Raw genomic sequence first — 17,417 nt, forward strand, 5'->3', positions numbered from 1 at the left:
AGCAACACTCCAGGTATGTTTTTGATAAGGGAAAAACATAAAGGTTAAAACCAATACTCCTGCCTTATAAAATGTAAAGTTGAAAGTTTTAGCATTTTATAAGGACTAAAATGGCTGTCTATAAATTGCAATTTCTCCAACTGTAAAAACTCAGCTACAGTTGTTAATTATGTTAATCACTGATTAACATCATAGTAGGCTACATTGCTTAACGTCACTGTAGGAAAATCAGCATAAACTTAAGAAAAAGACAACTTAACTTGTACTGTTTATTTTTAGTGCTTAAAAAAATGTCTGCTTCAATTACTAACAAGTGAGATTCTCGTATGCTGATGAACCATAAATGTAAGGACACGTTAAATCGGAAAATGTACAACTTTAACTTGGAGTAAGAGTATTTCTGTTTGTTATATAATGTCTGCTTCTGCTTGATATGAAACATAGAAAAGAACACTTGTGCGGCTATGGTCTTATTTCACTTTTTTATTGTAAATGTGCCTTTTTCTTTCTCATTCTATGAAAATAAATCCAGTTGTGCAGGCAATTACACAATAATACCACTAGATGGCGGCAACCTCTTACATATATGGCCTGTATTTGATCCACAGACGCCAGATGGTCAAAACGGTCAACAAGGAAATGAAAATCTAAATTTGAAACAGACAGGACATAAATTGCTTGAAAATTAAAGTCATGCGAGAGCACTATTGTTTAATATTGCTCTCAATTTGAATACAGATGTTCTTTTGTCATTTCTTTGAGCAGAGGCCCACATGTGGTGGTAATAATTGACACATGGTGGTTTCTGCAGTTGTGCAGGTCACCAACTTTTCCACCAACTCCCTGCAGATTACGTGTTTTCCTTCCACACCTTCTGGCATGGAGTAAACTGGAATTGTGGCATTTTTCCAGGATCCCTAGAAATCCGTCACAGTTAATTCACCCCATTGGCACAATTGGTAAGTTTCTCACCGCATTTTAAAACAAATTACTGCCTCGTGGTTGTTCCTTCTAAATGACTTAAATTTTAAGTGTTTTCAGTGAAACAAAAAGGAAATAACCAATGAGTGGAGTAACAATGAACAGCCCCATCTCTTTGTAAATTCTTTATCTTAGCTTAAAATAATACTTAGCATTCATGACATTTATGAGCTAGATAATGTATATTTTCTCTGGACCGTCTCCTGCAATTTAAAGACACTCTGCCTCCATCCAAAAATTGCACACAGACACAGGAAATTCTATTGTTCCAGATAGGAAATGCTGTGACTGGGGCGTCAAACGACAACGAGGTTGAGGAAAGACGCCACCAAATGACAATTTAAGTGTACATAGTCAACTGGAGGGGGAAAAATAGGTGCCGAGTAGAATGAGCAGATATCTCATAACATTGCTGAGTTTGGTGTTTAAGCGTTTAGACATTTACACACAAACTCGTAACAACTTTTATAGATCCACAACAACAAAGCCAGTATTGTGAGCTGCAGGCACAATAAAGAAGTGTGGGAGGATGAGCCATGGAAACGGTGTAGGAATCTTGCCTCGTCTCTAGTGCCCGTTTTTTTTTCCCAGACAGTATGATAAAAATGTGTTACTCTGCAAGAGTAGGTGTTTGCTTTTTTGTTACTACGCTCATTTCCTATTGGGAACAATCCAAATATTGTCCTAAAGAATCACAGAACCAACTTAAACTTTAAGTGTAAAGCTTCGATTCTGTCTTAACAAAATAGTAGCAACAATACTAGTTTCTAGTAAAGCTGCTTGACAATTATTTTACATACATCCAGCTCTCCATATCCAGTCTTCAACATCTATTGTACTGCAAATGATGGATACGTTCCTGTCGATTTGCTTTGAAATGCTCCAAAATCGCACATTAAGGAGGGATCTATAAGAGAGAGCGTGTCCCTGTCTTTACTGGTACGAGATCCTTATGTGGTCACCGCAAGCGAAGATTGATAAATCATCGCTTCTAAGTACGATACCCAGGTCCTCTGGTTTGGTCAAGGACTGATTTCCAAAACAAGTCCATCAATTTCCACTTGAGGACCATGACAGATGAGCTAACTTTCATTTAGATAGCACAACTTTCAATTTTATGCTGAAGGTCAGAGCTGAAAGAAGTAAAGATGGGCCCCAGAGTTCTGGAAACCGCACACTCTCCTCTCACACCCTCCATGAACATCCTCGGCTAGATAAATCAACTTCATTTGTTTGAAGGGCATTATTGTTCCTTTAAAGACAACTTCCAAATGTGTTTCTGTGCACCTGCCCGACTCAATAAAGATTAAACGCGCTTTTTACGTCCTCTTCTTGTTCGCATTCGTTTTCACCGTTTGACGTGCCTGAGTAGCAGACTGCGACACAGCGGCCAGCTCCCTCCCTCCTCCTCTGCTTCTGCAGTCTGCTCCCCCGTCCCATGCAGGCAGCCCTGCTCCCACCTCCTCCTGCAGCCCTTCCCCGCTGCTCATCGATAAGCTGTATTAGCCCATCGCTAATCATACCGCGAGCGGCGGAGAGCGGGAAGAGCTGCGAGTGGCAGGCGGGCGGGCTTTGCGCTCATCATCTCTGTGTGGGTGGGTTTGCGAGTTAGCAGCTAGTGAGGGAGGAGGGGTGTATCCTAGCTGGGAGCTTTTCCCTGTTGTAGTAACCAGGCACACGCCGACTGCCAGCTATTACTTCACTGCAGCAGGAGTCGGCCCCTTCGCACTGAGTGAGCCAGACACACTAACCTGACCGTCCCCTCCTCTCTCTGCTCTCCCCTCTGCACATTCAGCAGAGCTGCCCTCCTCTCCTCCTCATCATCACTGTGCCACTCCTGCGGCGCTCTTCTTTGCTTGAAGGGGACGTTGGCCTGCTCCTCACCCACTGGTTCTGCATGACTGTCACAAAGGTAGGGAAGACTTCAATTCCAGATGCAACTTTGACTGTTTTAAAATTTATGCCAGATGTTGTTTGTAGATGATAGAAGAAGAGCTTTTTAAGTGATGTTAAAGTTGAGCAAGGTTGCTGTTGCTGCCTCAGTGAAGCAGATGGGATCAGCTTATTGAAATATTTGTTGTTTTTAGCGTGCATTAAAAAGTCATTCTTGGCAAGTTGACACAACTGCTTGTGTGATCTAGGTCTGCTGCTCTTTCTTGAGGGGAAAAAAAAATCAACTGACAGTCAGGTGATTTGTTTTTCCAACAGCGGCAGGAATAAAGTGCGTCCCTTTAGCTTGTAGTTGCTTATAAATATGACAAACAGATGGAACTTTATGGAGAATAAATCTAAATTATGGGCCTCCCTCAAGGAAAATCATGAAACGTCAGCTAATGGCTCTGATATTTGCTCAACGTTAAAGTGGGAGTTAGAATGAGGTGTGTATCAGTATGATTAGTTTCTTGATTCCTCTGGGAATGTGTGTTAATAGTGCAGTGTCCACTCAAGCGGAACTTACCAATATGCTTGGCTGTGTTTGTGTGGATATTAGTAGCCTGTCAGTGTGTGTTTTTGGTTGCAGTCTGTGCTTAACATGCAGCACCCAGATGAATCCTCTTAATCAATTACCCAGGAGGGAGAGAGGAAGACGCACACAGAGAGGAAACTGGCACACCTACTCCCGTGTAGAGACTTAACCTGGACCAAAATAGATGACCTACTGTAGACGTGGGACAATGGCCTATTTAATGCACTGGTGGTGACAAGACACCTGCAATTTCCTCCTCAAAGTTTCATTGATAAAGAACCACGACGCTCTCGTTTTCAGCCGCAGTCTCTGACTCAAATTTACAGACAGCTGCTTGCAAAGTACGTTTTCCTGGCTGCGTGAGAGATTGTGTGGGAGGTCTGTGTTCTGCTGTGTAGGTGAGCAATCTCCACTATGAGATGTGGAAGAGGAAAAGGTCAGGTGTTCATGTTTGGCACTTAGCCATGAATTAAATCTCACGGTAGTCGAGGCCAAAAGGCACCGGAGAGAATTTTAATGAATTCTGCCTTGCTTTTGTTTTATCTGGCGTGTTGATTTCCTAGGAAAACAGTGAATCAGATAAGGGTAAAGAAGAAATAAATGAACACAGGAAGGTATAATGGCAGATTTCCGAGTGGCATCTAAATGATGATGATGATTATGATGAATTTCTGTGTGGGAGATGCAGTGAGAGACTCTAGGTAGCTGTTTTCGTGGCTCTGCCTGCCAACAACAGAGAAGTCACCTTGGGAGGGACTCGGGACACGAGCTGCTGTGCTGACGGGACTAAACAGCCTCCTTCCCTTCAGCACAAAGACCCAGAGAGGCAGTTTTGAATGGGGGAAAAGCCCCTGCAACACAACAAACCCAGATCTGCATAATCTGGCCTGTACTTTTAAAATATACCAAGACCAGCCTGTCTCCTTGTTCTGTTATTATAGCCTTCGTGGGACACTCGATGCTTGAGATGGTGTCAGATTTTGGATGGAGGTTATTTCACCTCTTTGCCATGTCATGCCTCTGGTTGTTTTGTGCCATTTTTTTTAATGGCAGCATATGGATGATTTGCACAATTCTTACCAACAAGGAGTTTATTTTGTGCCCAATTTGACAAACTGATTTTTTAATTTTTGTATACTTGAGGCTTGTAAAGAAACTAGGTTTTATTTCTTAATAAATCATGTCTACCAGTAAGGGGTCATCTCTCATGTTCCTTATTCTGACAGAGTCAATAAGTGGAAATGGTGTTATATAAAATTTATGTAAAGGCATATTTCAAGTATAAGAGAAGTGAGGATTTTGTTATGACCATTAATTGTCATATTTAATTAAAATACTTAAAGATATTTATTGCCATACAATGATTTGAATAGTCTTCACAATACATCGTAAATGTATTATTATTGAAATAAATCTGTTTGTTTTGGTGGGTTACGTTTCCCAGTAGCTCAATACTTTTGTTTTACTGCAAGAAGGAATAGATTATTTGAGTACTTGTTTACTTATTGAAAGTCTTGTCAAAACTGTGAAATCCTTAAACATTATTACATGTTTTCCTAATATTATGGCCTTAGCTTAGATGCATGGGTATGAAATAGTTGGAAAGAACAAAAATGGCAATAGGTAGGTAAAAAAAATCAATATTTGTACAGATGAACTCACCTTGAGACAATTTAATGTCACTCAGTTCAGTCGTCAGTCACTTCTACTTTTTGTTTTAATCCTAAGAAACGCAAAGTATTTTTCTTTAGTTGCTTCAACAATAAACTAAGAAGCTGTTTATGAGCATCAATGCTCATAAACCAATGAACTTAGAAGAGGCTTCCTGGAATCACCACGAAAACATTTTTATAATGTTGGTTGAAATATTGCTAGTTATTTATTTATTTATTTATTTTTATCAAAGCTGTTATCATGTTACTGATACTATTTATCTATTAAATGATGTTACAGTAGAGGGAACACAAACGGTAGCGTGTTCATGCATTTTTTTTTCTTTCTCTACTCTAAGTTAGTATTCAGGCTATAATTAGAGGCTTTTTTGTAAAATCTTGCATATCAAAGAACATTCAGCTCTATTAAGCAGTAAACTCCTGCTTCGAGTACTGAAATGTGTTGGTTTAGGAAGGTGCTCAGTGGTTTTAATGCTAAATGTGAAGGAATCAGTTTGGTTAGTTACCAAGCTTGCTCAGTCAACTGAGGGAAAACCTACTGTTTACTCACATGCTGACAGAGAATGTAGGTCATCACAAGTTTGCCTCCACGACCGTTTGCTGTTCAACATGGCGAGGAACCCTTCTGGCATTAAATGACTGTGAAGGGTCATTTAGAAAATATACTACGAAAGATCATTATAGATACAATGAATGTTTATGACCTCTTTCCAGATCCAGATGCTCTTTATTTTGGGTGATTGAGTTGCAAAAAAGCATCAGGCAAAACAGAAAATAAAAGGATTGCCCCTGACTGAGCAGTTGGTTTATCTCAGTTTCCCCCTATCACTGTATTCTGGCATATGGCATTTTCCTTCTTAGATTTATGTCATTATACATGTTTGTTTTTGCATCATCATTAATCCATTACAGATCTCACGCTGCGTGTAAAACCTACATGCTGATTTATTGCAGCATATCTCTGTGCTTTTCTTAATGATTCTTGATGATTTTGTCTTTTGCAAATCAGTAAATTAGCAAGAGGCCATTCTTCAAAAGGCTCTGATTTGTCTGAATGGGTCCAATGGTGTCCAGCTGCTGTGGTGTTCACCTGAGCAGCAAACTGACCTCTTCAGGACACGGTGGTCACTCTGCCAGATGGACTTCAGTCAGACATGTCGGGTTGGAAAAACTACTACAGAACTAAATTATTCTACTAATCCTGTGTCATTTGTCAACATTTAGCAGGTTATCCATTAAACTCTGATGATGAATAGTTGTACTACAGACCTTCAGACAGTGTGGTGAATACCTTCTAAATAACAAAAGCTGCGATTTGCAAGACTACCTCTTTCCACATTCCTTTGTTTTTTGGAAGGACGACACAATGAAACATTTCCAGGAATTGCATGTGATCAAGCAGGCATACAGTTGGAGGAAGAGCTTTTGCAATTTTTTTTTTTTGTTCCTTTAGACAGCAGTAAACAGTCGTTTCAGTTAACACTGACGGTAGTCCATGTGTTGATAAATGTTAGTTCTTACAATCGCATAAATATATGTTGCTTTCCAATGAAGGCTTTACAGTAAAAGTATTGAAGTGAATCCAAAATAATTCAAAGTAGCATTCCAGCTGCGTTGTGTGTGTGTGTGTGTTTGCAATTATATATCTGCAAACACTCCAATTATGACACAGAGCCCTGCATGCTTCTCTGATGTCAGGCACACGTGTGGTTGTAAAGACGTCTGAAAGCCATTTTCGGTGTGTTTATGGTACAGCATCTGCTCTTAACAGTACAGTAAGCCTATCAGGACTCAAGTGGGATAAAACCAGTCCCGATGTGCTATAAAAAGCATCTACTTTTTCCTCGTAACTATAATTTTATTGTAATTTTACTTGTTTAAGTGAAACAGAAAACTAAGACGTGCCACAGGAAAATTACCGCCATGTGCACACGCACTTAAACTGTCTGAATTCTTTACTTGGAGCACCTCGCCCACCATAAATCTTAATTGAGTCTGATTTAGACCATTGGCCATTTGTCAAGTCTGCTGTTTATCCGCACACCCTCTCTCACACACATTGGCACATAAAACTGCAAGCTAAATCGCTAACCTGGCAACCTAAAAACCTGCTTTTTCAGGGGCAAGAAAATTACACAACAGCTAAGCTGATTTAGGAGAAGTATTACGAAACTAAGCCTTTTCTAGCAGAACAGATAAAAGAATGACAGGGAGGGAAAACAGTGATTTTTTTTGTTGTTTTTCCTCTTATAAAACAAAGCGGAGGGGGGGGAGGAATATTGTGTGAAAGCAACAAAAAAGCATTCACCACAGGAAGACATTCAGATCCAATGAGCTCATTGCCGGTCAAAAAGCTTCCTTACTAAGCTCAGTGTGTGTCTGTGTTGCTGTGACTGTATGTAAAACTGTACTCTGCAGTTCTGTGTGAAAAACCCGAAGTCCGCTGGCAGGAGAGTTGAGAAGCTGCTCTTCTTCCTTTTTCTTACCGTATCAATAATTTCTTCACTGAGAAACGAGGCACAAGATCACGGATTGCAGATCTGCCAAAAAATGGCTTAAATCTATGGAGTGAAGTGCAAAGGGAAACGGCTTTGTTGTGGCTTTTGTTGGATCAGAGCATTCATTTTTTTGTATTCCCCGAAAGGAGAAGGAGTTCAAATAAAATGGACGGAAATGATGTGAAATTATTTGCGAAGCTCCTCTGAGAAAATTAGGAGACGGGAGAGAATGTCAGTTTCCTGCTTTCCCTTCATTTCCCCTTCAGCTGAGATTAAGTGTACATCCCGTATGTGTATGTGCAACTTTGTGTTTGTTTGCTCAGTTGGTCCAGCCGGGATGCAGGTTCTGCATCCTGTCGACGGACTTTGAGGAAAAGCAGAGATAAATGTTTCACTTATTCATAAAGGTCAGTTTCTGACAAAGGCATGCCAATTGGCCTAATCTGTATTTTTGTTTTGTCTTGTAAAATTTTGCTTTTGGAGATGTCCACTTTTAGAATAAATTATCCAGAAAAGTACCACAATTTTAAATGTAAGCCTTTTAGTATCGTTTCGGCTCCCTTGATGGGCACGTCATGAATACCAAAGATCATAAGGCTTTTTGTGGATTTCTTACTGAATTTAAATGTCAGCATTACAATATCACCTGCTTTATTCTTTCAGTGAAACAGCCTGCATGGAAAGCTTGATGCAGTTTTGCAAAACGGACATTCAAAGCTGCATTTCCCACCCAGCTAAAAATCACAGCTTACATCAACAGTGTTTTTATTTTTTTTTTATGCTTATGCAACTTCAACTCTCATTTATTTGGCAGGATCAGTGCAGATGTTTAATGTTTTGTGCTTTATAACTCACACATGGTACTGTGAGTGGATACGATGCGCAGTGATTTTTTTTCTGTCTCTTTTTTTTTTTTACATATATTGTTGGAGCTCTGCTTCAAACATGATGCTAGCCACAGTGGAAGGTGCCTATCATAAACTTGCATTATAAAGTTCTGTGTGTATTCTGCGACTACCACAGGGCTGTGAAACTGAGAACACAGCAGTCATTAGTGGGGAGTGGGGCAATGAGAGACCGAACACATGGAAGATGAAGCTGCCACCCACACAAGCACACAAATACACACATATCTGCAGCTTGAGTTCATTGGGGTCAAACTCAGCACTGTCATTCCCCATTGGCACTGATCACAGTGTAAATATAGGTTTTAGTCTGTGCAACATTGATTACTCCAGGCTTCTCGGCTCCCTTTTTGTGCTTTTCTGCCCCACATGTTGTCTTTTTACTGTCTTTCTAAATGCTTGGTGTATTTTCATGCTAAGCCTTCGGCCGTACTTAAGACGTAGTTTCACAAAGTATTTAAATTTTCTCCGTTTTTCACAGTGGTTCACAACTGATGGAATATGAGGAGATCACACAAACTACAAGTGCATAAGCCTCTTATGACGGTTGCATCACAGTGAAAGTGTTGGCAGGATTAACCATAGATGAATCCTGGTCTGAGTTTTTTTTTTTTTTTTGCAAAGCAATCCATTTTATTGGCAAGACTTCATCGACATTTTGCGAACCTCATGAACCCAGAGGTGCACATGGGAAAAGCTGTGATGTAAAAAAACGCACAACAACTTTGACTTTGTGTGGAGTTTGCTGTTATTTCCTTTGTGGTTGGGATCAGGGATTGATTAAACAAAGTAATTTGCTCGTCATTGAACATATTAATCAGGCAGGCTATGAGGATACATGAACCCGAAGCCAGATATTTACATGCACTGGCTAAACACATTAATTTTTTTGTCATTTATTTTAAATCAGGATCTGTTTTCTGGTTTAGGTAGTTTGCTAAGATTTTGGCCCATTCCTCCTAGCAGAACTGCTTTAGGTTTGTAAGTCCCCTTGACTAGCCAGGCATTTTTAGCTCCGGCTACAAATCTTGTCGTCTTTAATTGTGAAGCCTTTGTGTTCTAATGCATCGTGATGTCAATTTCTTTTTCTTGTGTTTTTATTTTAGAGGTTTCTTTTGATCAGCTTAATAGAAACTTAATGAAGTCATTAATGGCGATAAATGCTCTAGACCTCTGTTAGTGCAGATGCTTCCACACTATCAAATTCAGCTTGTTTCGATTTTCTTAAGATTTTGTAAACCACTTACAGTTTTTCTTTTACATTCAACCAATCATAGTTCTGCAGTGATTCGTGTTTGCACTCCACACAAGCTAAAGTCAAGCAGATAATCATATAAAGGGTTGACATGAGATTCATGTCTTGCCTAAAAATGCTTTAATGTCTGGAGACACTGTGGTTCAAATCTTTAATCCAGCAGATCTTTTACTGATCTAATCCAACTGACTTCACCTGATTGGTTGAAACCAGTTGATATTTGGACGCTTTAGCTGTTATTACATAATCTCACCCATACGTAGTGTTGACTAATCTAAATCAGGTACACTGGTTGCTACACTGTTTTCAGTAAACACAAACACTCGCCCACATGGTTTGCATTAGACTCAATACTTTGTTTAAAATAAACCACATTTTAGTCTTGTGCTGGCTTTTAATGTGGAGAATAACCTCTCCATGCACAGGCCCTGTAGAGACCAAAATTTGAATTATGGTATGCATCTTCCCTTCTTTATTGCTTACAAGATGGAGTCACCAGCTGAGAGCCAGCTGTGTCTTTACTTCAGCTTTCACCGTCTTCACTGCGGGTAAAACGATTCCTGGTTGCTTGCCGAAAAGCTAGCTCATTTTTCTAGGTGGATGTTCTGCTGAAAGCTTCAAAGTACAAAGTGGGGAATATAACACGTACTCGCATGCACCATATGCATTTGCGCTTACTCGCATTGTAGACTGGGACCATGACTGGAAAGTAGCCTTGCAGAAACGCTGGTGTTTCTTGCAGTAACTCTAGCCAGCAAACACTTTTTCTCTCCCAGTAAATGCTTCAAAGTTGGGACTACATCCTATTAATCATAGATTGGTTCCTTTTTTTATTTTTTATAAGTTGTCAAAGGCATTGTGTATCTCAATAAATAACCCCCTCAACAAGAGAATGTATAAAAATCATGTTTCTTTTTTTTAATTAGCTTGAAAAGTCAGCTGTCCATCATGTTGAAAGCAAAATAACACAAAAATTAAGATGAAATGAGGATGACACAGATAATACAATGAGCCAAAGTCTGACACTGGAAATTAGCTAATTCAATTGGGACTAAATGGTGCCGGAAAAGCCTCTGTTGCAGAGATATGGACTAAATTAAATATCTGCCTCCATAGAGGAAAGGAAAAATAGGTCTGAGTTTTTACATCTGCCCTTTAAACTGGGACACACAGCCGATCATAGCGCTATACAAATGGCGGACACGTAACTGATGGATCAATAAAGTGGACTGGCAGCTGAGTGAGAGACCCAAAACAAACCTGCCCTGTTTTTACAAGCTACATTGTCTTTTGAAAGATTTTTTCTTTAAATCTAAACAGCAGCATTCGTACTTGAGCCTGACGACTTATTTAACGTAAGGAGCTCTTCAGAAGAGCAGTTCCTTTGAGTTAGGTTGACTTCAAAACAACCTTCGCCTTCAAATGGGAAAGCTACAATTAAAAAGGTTTTCCTCATTGATCAACAAAACTTTATTTGAATTCTCCTTATTATTTTTTTTTCTAATTAAGTCCTGTCTCCTTAAATTTCCCCAACATAACCAGAGCTTCTGCTTTGCAGTAATGCAAATGATTCTTTTCATCAGGGTTCAAACAGTAAGCCGCCAGGAATGGGAAGTGTTTGGCTCTTGAGATCGTCTGGCGCTGAGCTGTCCTTTTTCATCTCCAACTCTTATCTTCTAAAGAGCCAAAAAGTTTGAGAAACCACAAGGGCCCCGAGTCCGTCTGCTTACTGATACAGCTGAGAAAGTTCACCTGGCACACTGAGGATCTACATTCTTGGGCTTCAAAGCTTTGTGTCTCATCCAATTTGGACGAACAAGTCGCTGTTTCTCAGGCTTGTGAAACCGGCGAGTGATTTGTTCATTGCAGTCAACATCAAATGAAGATTTGTCCAACCGTTTTAGTTTTCCCACGTCGTAGTATTTCTCCTAGGTCTGTTTTTTACAGTACGTTCTGCTATTTTCAGTCAATTTGGGGCTTTTTCAGAGAAGAAATCTAAACTTTTGACAACAGAAATCATGTCGCCTCTCCTTATTTGAAGGGGACATGTCATGCAAAATCCACTTCTTTTTGTCCTGGAAGGGAGTGGGGTCATGAAATGTCTTATTCACATAAAAAAATAAAAAATAAAAAATGCAGTGAAATGAGTTGATCCAAAATGCATCTCAGAACAGGGGCAAACAAGGGGCCGCAATAACAAGGAAATCAGACTTCAATCAAACATTGAAGTTCTGCTCTATAGAGACCAAACATGAATGATTCACATATGAAGAAGGATTTAAAAGCATGATGTATCCACTTTTAATGTCTAACTCATTTATATCCTCAATATTGATCTGAAATTATAGCTAATACAGTATTAACCTTCCTGTGTCATTCAGTAAAATATGTGGAAAAGTCAGTGCAAAGGTATTTAAGGCAAAGACCACCTTGATGACAAAAGACACGTGGCTGATTTTTGAGTACAGCTGAAAGAAGGCAAACAGGTAAACAAAGGGGAGGTGAAAAAATGGCAGAGGAGTTAAACAAGATCTGAAATGATCTAGAATCAAATGGAGAAAAGTCTGATTTGGCAACATCCTAGAAATAATATTTATGAACTAGAGAAAACAAGACTTTTTAAACATCTGAACAATAAAAGTGCAAACACAAATGGAAACCGAAGTCCAGCCGCCCCAGGATTGTGACAGAGCTTGTGGTTTCACACTGGCACCAGTTTGGTGGAGAACACCCAATAAGCTGAATTTTACACAGTTTTAGTGGACATTTAAAGTTGTTTCTAAGCAATAGTAAAACATGTCGCTCTTTTACAGTCCACCATGTGAAGAGGCTCTCAAGCAGCTCTGAGAAACCAGCTAATCCAACAGCAGCACCTCAGCCTCCTGGCCATCATCTGCATTAAAAGATATAAGAACCTCTAAGCAGTCATGCTCCATCAGCAATTACCAAACATAATATCTGGGGGAAAAAAACCCTCTGAAACCTGAAGCCACTGACTGTGCATTTATTCCTGAGCTCTTCCTGTGGTCTTACTGTAGTGATGGGTTTCTGTAATCTGATCACAGAACTCCTCTGTCTCCCCTTCACGATCTGTCCGTGAAAAACTGATTTGACTTTGCAGGTGATGTGACTGAGAAGTGAAGTAAATGAACTTTCTACAATGTTGTGTGTCTACATTTTTCTTAAATGACTGTTTTAACTTTGCTCAGACATTCAAACTTTATACGATCACAAAATTTAAAAGACGTTTAAGAATATCTATTGGATTATAGTGGATTAAATGCAATCTAGGTGCTAAAATCCTAAAGTCGAGGCAAAATTTTCCCTTGTTTCTTTTTTAAGGCGTCTCTGGAAATCAATATTAATCTAACTGGGTTTTAAGCAGCCTTTGTGTGCAGATCTGCAGAGCAGCCAGGTGGTCTGACGGAGGGGGCTAATCTGTCTGCTAAGATCTCCCTCTGCTCCTCCACTCTGTCTGCCTTTTTCCCTTTTAAATATTTCATCAATCAACAGTCCTACCCCCTCACCCTTTTCCTCCTTTTACTTTTCCCTCCTTTCTTATCTCCAACCTGAAGTGGCATGGTCTCTTTTGGTTTGGCGTTTTTCTGTCTTTGCCCTTTTTGTTCATTGTTCATGTTTCATGTCTTCCCTCTGGATATCTCTTTCACCTCGTGTCTCTAACCCTCCCTCCCTCGGTCACTCCGGGTGTGAAGCCCGGCTTGCATCATTATGCTCCAAAAAGCACAGCCAGAAGCTCCTCGGGGAAAACGGGCAGCAAACACATGGGATATTATTAATTTAGACCATCTTTTTGGCTTTTGGTTGAATGACCTTTTGAAGGCAGAAGAAAGAAGATGTCTCTCATTTGTATTTGAAAACACAAATGGCATGCTCTGTGGCATGCTCTGTTTCAGAAAACCGCTATCATCAGAATATCTGGAAGACAAACCATCATGTAATTTTGCTGGCTTGTAGAGCTGCTATCTTTTTATCCTGCGGCAGCAGGTGGATGGATTCCAGGACACCCACTCGTTTGTACCTGTACATCCATCTACTTCTAAGTGCCTTTCACCAGTTTCTGTTTCCTGTACTTTTTGCTTTGCAGCTGCTTAATGGGCTTGGCTTCCCTCCTAAGAGCTGCTCTTAGCTGCGCTTTATGCATCTACTGTGAACACCAAAGCATCTGAAGATCATGGATAGACACTCCAAAAATTCATACTGAGCAGACTCTTAGAAACGTTCTCCATTGCATTTTCAGCTGTTTGCAAATGGCTGGATTGATTTTTTTTTTTTTTGCCACTGTAATATATTCAAATCAATCCAGTATTCAAAGCTAGATACGTTTGAGTGGCTCTGACTTTTCCTTCCAGCAGATTGAATTTCATACAGACTCAAATAAATTATTACTTTTCCAACATTCCTGAGCTAGCCATCTGGAAAATTCAACAAAACACCAGATGGAGATATTCATTTGGTCCTGCTAGGTCAATTATCTCACGTTCTTTTTTTTTTTTTTCACGCATTGCTGTGAGGGTACTTATAGGCACCTCTTCTAATTATAACTAAACTAAAACTGTAACTAGCATGGGTTAAGATAAATAAAATGAGAACAGACAATAAAATATGCAGAGTAACATATTATTTTAAAGAATCATTAACACACATGGTACTGAGAACATCCTGAGCAACGCCTGCAGCTCTTCACATCTTCTGGCAGCATTGGTTTGGTTTGGTTTGGTTTGTTGCTTCTACAGACTAACATAATTATCCAAAGGTACAATAGACTCTTCTGTGGAGATTATTCTGAAAGATCTAAAACCATTAAAACCTTTATAAACTGAGAACAATTTAAAATGGTCAAAACTCAGAAAATTGTTTAAATTTCTACCACAGCGATGTTGTGCAGGTTTTTGAAAGGTTAATATCAGAAGTCAAATTCATATTGTTGTGGCAAGCATAAAGGGATCAACATAAAATGTAGTTGTGAAATTGAAGTGAGTAAATGCGAGGTTGTAATGTTTTTAGACATGAAATGGACGGACATTTCTGCATCAGTATTTCTCTGTCATCATAGTAAAAGTTTGCTGTGTAAATCTTTAGCTTCATCTGTCTTTTATAACTACAAACACCCTGTCATTCATTACCATAGCAGTGTAGGAAACGCTGCAGCATTTTCATCTGCGATACTTCCTGTTTGACTCAGTAATCGGAGTCACACTCAGTGAAAATTTCGGCCAAGTGAGTCAATGGGATATCACTGGTTTTTGTAAAATTTGCTCCTCGCTGAGACATTAAAATGACTGAACAGTGTCGGATCCAGGGAAGAAGAACAACAGACGAAGCATGACATGCTGGCATGACAGGCTTTAACTGCGTCTGAGTGACAAGACATGAAGTCACCCTGCAGATTTCTCCTTTGTGTCTGTTGAATGTGGGCTCGGATGGTTGGACTTCCTCCTTTGGCACCAGCGTTAAGGACATTTTTATCAGAAAAAACTGGATTCATTCAGCGGTATTATTGCTGTTTGAATGGCCCTTTTTAGGATTCATAATGAGTCAGTATGGCACCATACACTGGGTATAGTTTATTAATAAAGGACATGCTTGGTGCTGCCAGTCTGGTTGGAAATAACCAACCAACCACTTGCACTGAACGTACAGAAGCTGCTGCTGCAGTGTCAATAAAATCACTTTTTGCCTGTTTCAGAAGTTAAACGTGTCATTTTCTATTTTGATTCCTTTGCTTTTTGATGAAGAAACCAGATCTGCTTGGAAATCAGAATAAAGATCGAAAAGCTTTAAACTAAACAAGTAAAGTGTTTCAGCAGCAGCAGCAGCAGCAGCAGCAACGTCTTCAGACGACACATAAAAACACCCAATAAACACTCTGCTCTCTGGAGTGCTCTGCCTCCTAGACATGACTACTGCATAACTAGATGCTGGTGCAAACAGACAACACATGGACGCAGAGCTGAAATTCACCCCATATGTGCAACACGCCAAGATGAAAAAAAAACAACAAAAAAAAAACCTGCCGGGCCAAATTCACGTCTCAGACAATCATCAGGGATGCAGGGCTCACTGCAACACCTGCCTCAGCGCATATCGACCCGACCGGGCCGGGCCGGGGGGCGTTTCCAGAAGCTTCTTTGTTGGTTATGAGTGGAGAGTTTAAGTTAGTGAAGACAATGATTCGCTCAGCAGGCTTCAGCTTAACTTTTTTAAATAGGAGTTTTTGCAGTGACATGTTTAGGACGCACAAGTTGTGTGTAAATATTTTTTTCTTTTTTATAATTTGGTTAAAATTGAACAACTGTTCCCTTTGAAATCACCTTTTTTGATCGGACTACACCCTAATTTGTCTCCACCAGACCAAAGTTAGTTGGATTTATTAGTTTACTAATAATTAAGCCAACAAATAACATGTTTATTTACATGTTTTATTTTCTTTCAGCCTCTTTATTTATGTTGGATGGCTCATACAAAACTTATTATAACTGAGTTTACAATTTGATACATTCATGTGATTAACTCCACTTTTTAATCGTGAGAAAAAAAATGGGCAGAGTTGCATTTCACTGTCTTCCAGTGAAATATTTTTATTTTTAAATGAAATTCGTAAATAACAGCAACAAGGTTTCCATGTTTCAAACTGACTGAACTGATGAAGTGACTTCTTGGTAGCAAACTACATGAAATAAGGCTTGGGGGGGGGGAAACTTTAACAGGTTATTGTACATCAATCAACCTGTTTTATTCTACTTTTAGCAGCTTTCGCCATCTTTTGGTCTGATCAATTTAAAAATATGCCTCTGTAATTCTGCTTTTTTGCACTCATGTCGTTCCTGCCGAGGTCAACAGAAGATCACATCCGTCGTTACTAAATGTACGCAAGTATCATATCAGTGGTAGAAATAGTTGAGAAGTCTAGCTCAGACATTCACAGAGAAAAGTGAGCCGAAAAACCAAGAGTGTTCCTGGAAATCAGCCAGGAAGACCTTGTGATTTTCAAACACGCAGCAGGGGGTGGGAGAGGGAAGAGGATGAATGGCTACTACTACAGAGCTGCTGCTGCTGCTGCTGCTGCTTGAGCTGGAGACAGAGAGAGACAACTGAGTGGCAGGATGGGAGAGAGGGCTGAGAGGAAGAAGGAGGGGGTGCGTGCCCTGCAGCTATCAGCACTAGTAGGAGGAGAAGAGGGTGGGAAGAGTTTAGAGAGCAGGGGGGGGGAGAAAAACATGAGAGAATACGAGGCAGACACAGGCCGTCTGCGTACATTTGCAAGGTAGGAAGGAAGAGTGGAGATCTGAGCTGCTCATTTAGAAAGGAGGGCAAATATTTGCAGCCTGACAAGGATACAGAGACGGAAGAGCCACTGCCAGGACAAGGGGGAAGGTAAGGGCGTCACTTTCTGAAGCTTTAGTGATTTCTTTAGTGATGTCAAAAATGAGAGGTTTCGCCAAAAAAAAAAAAAACAGCAGGGTGCCACATCCAGCCTGTGGAGAAAACATTCAGCAGAGTTAAAAAGGCCCCAGGCTGAGCAGGAAGCTCACAAGTCAGAAATCGTGTGATGGGATGGATGCAGATTCATCTGGCCTGTGTTTTTGAGTCTTGCATGCCATCGCTCATGATCTGTTT

The 17,417-nt window shown here is 40.0% G+C and overlaps 1 protein-coding gene across 3 annotated transcripts in view; it reads left to right on the plus strand.

The window, feature by feature from the left end:
- The window catches only part of coro2ba (coronin, actin binding protein, 2Ba), a 34,474-nt gene that overhangs the window by 126 nt on the left and 16,931 nt on the right, over nucleotides 1–17,417 (plus strand). Inside the window, exons 1-3 of one of the 3 annotated variants that reach the window (XM_081605046.1) lie at nucleotides 1–13; nucleotides 812–959; nucleotides 2,777–2,893. The exon at nucleotides 1–13 is cut by the window's left edge and continues 126 nt beyond it. In XM_081605046.1, coding sequence (XP_081461172.1) covers nucleotides 2,879–2,893 — 15 coding nt within the window. In that variant the 5' untranslated portion in view covers nucleotides 1–13; nucleotides 812–959; nucleotides 2,777–2,878. Of the gene's footprint in view, nucleotides 14–811; nucleotides 960–2,414; nucleotides 2,894–17,015; nucleotides 17,175–17,417 lie in introns of those variants that run through there. The other 2 variants (XM_008404661.3, XM_008404663.3) reach the window with 2 other exon arrangements.

The sequence above is a fragment of the Poecilia reticulata genome, chromosome 3, assembly GCF_904066995.2.
Source record: "Poecilia reticulata chromosome 3, P_reticulata-male-v2, whole genome shotgun sequence".
NCBI lineage: Eukaryota > Metazoa > Chordata > Actinopteri > Cyprinodontiformes > Poeciliidae > Poecilia > Poecilia reticulata.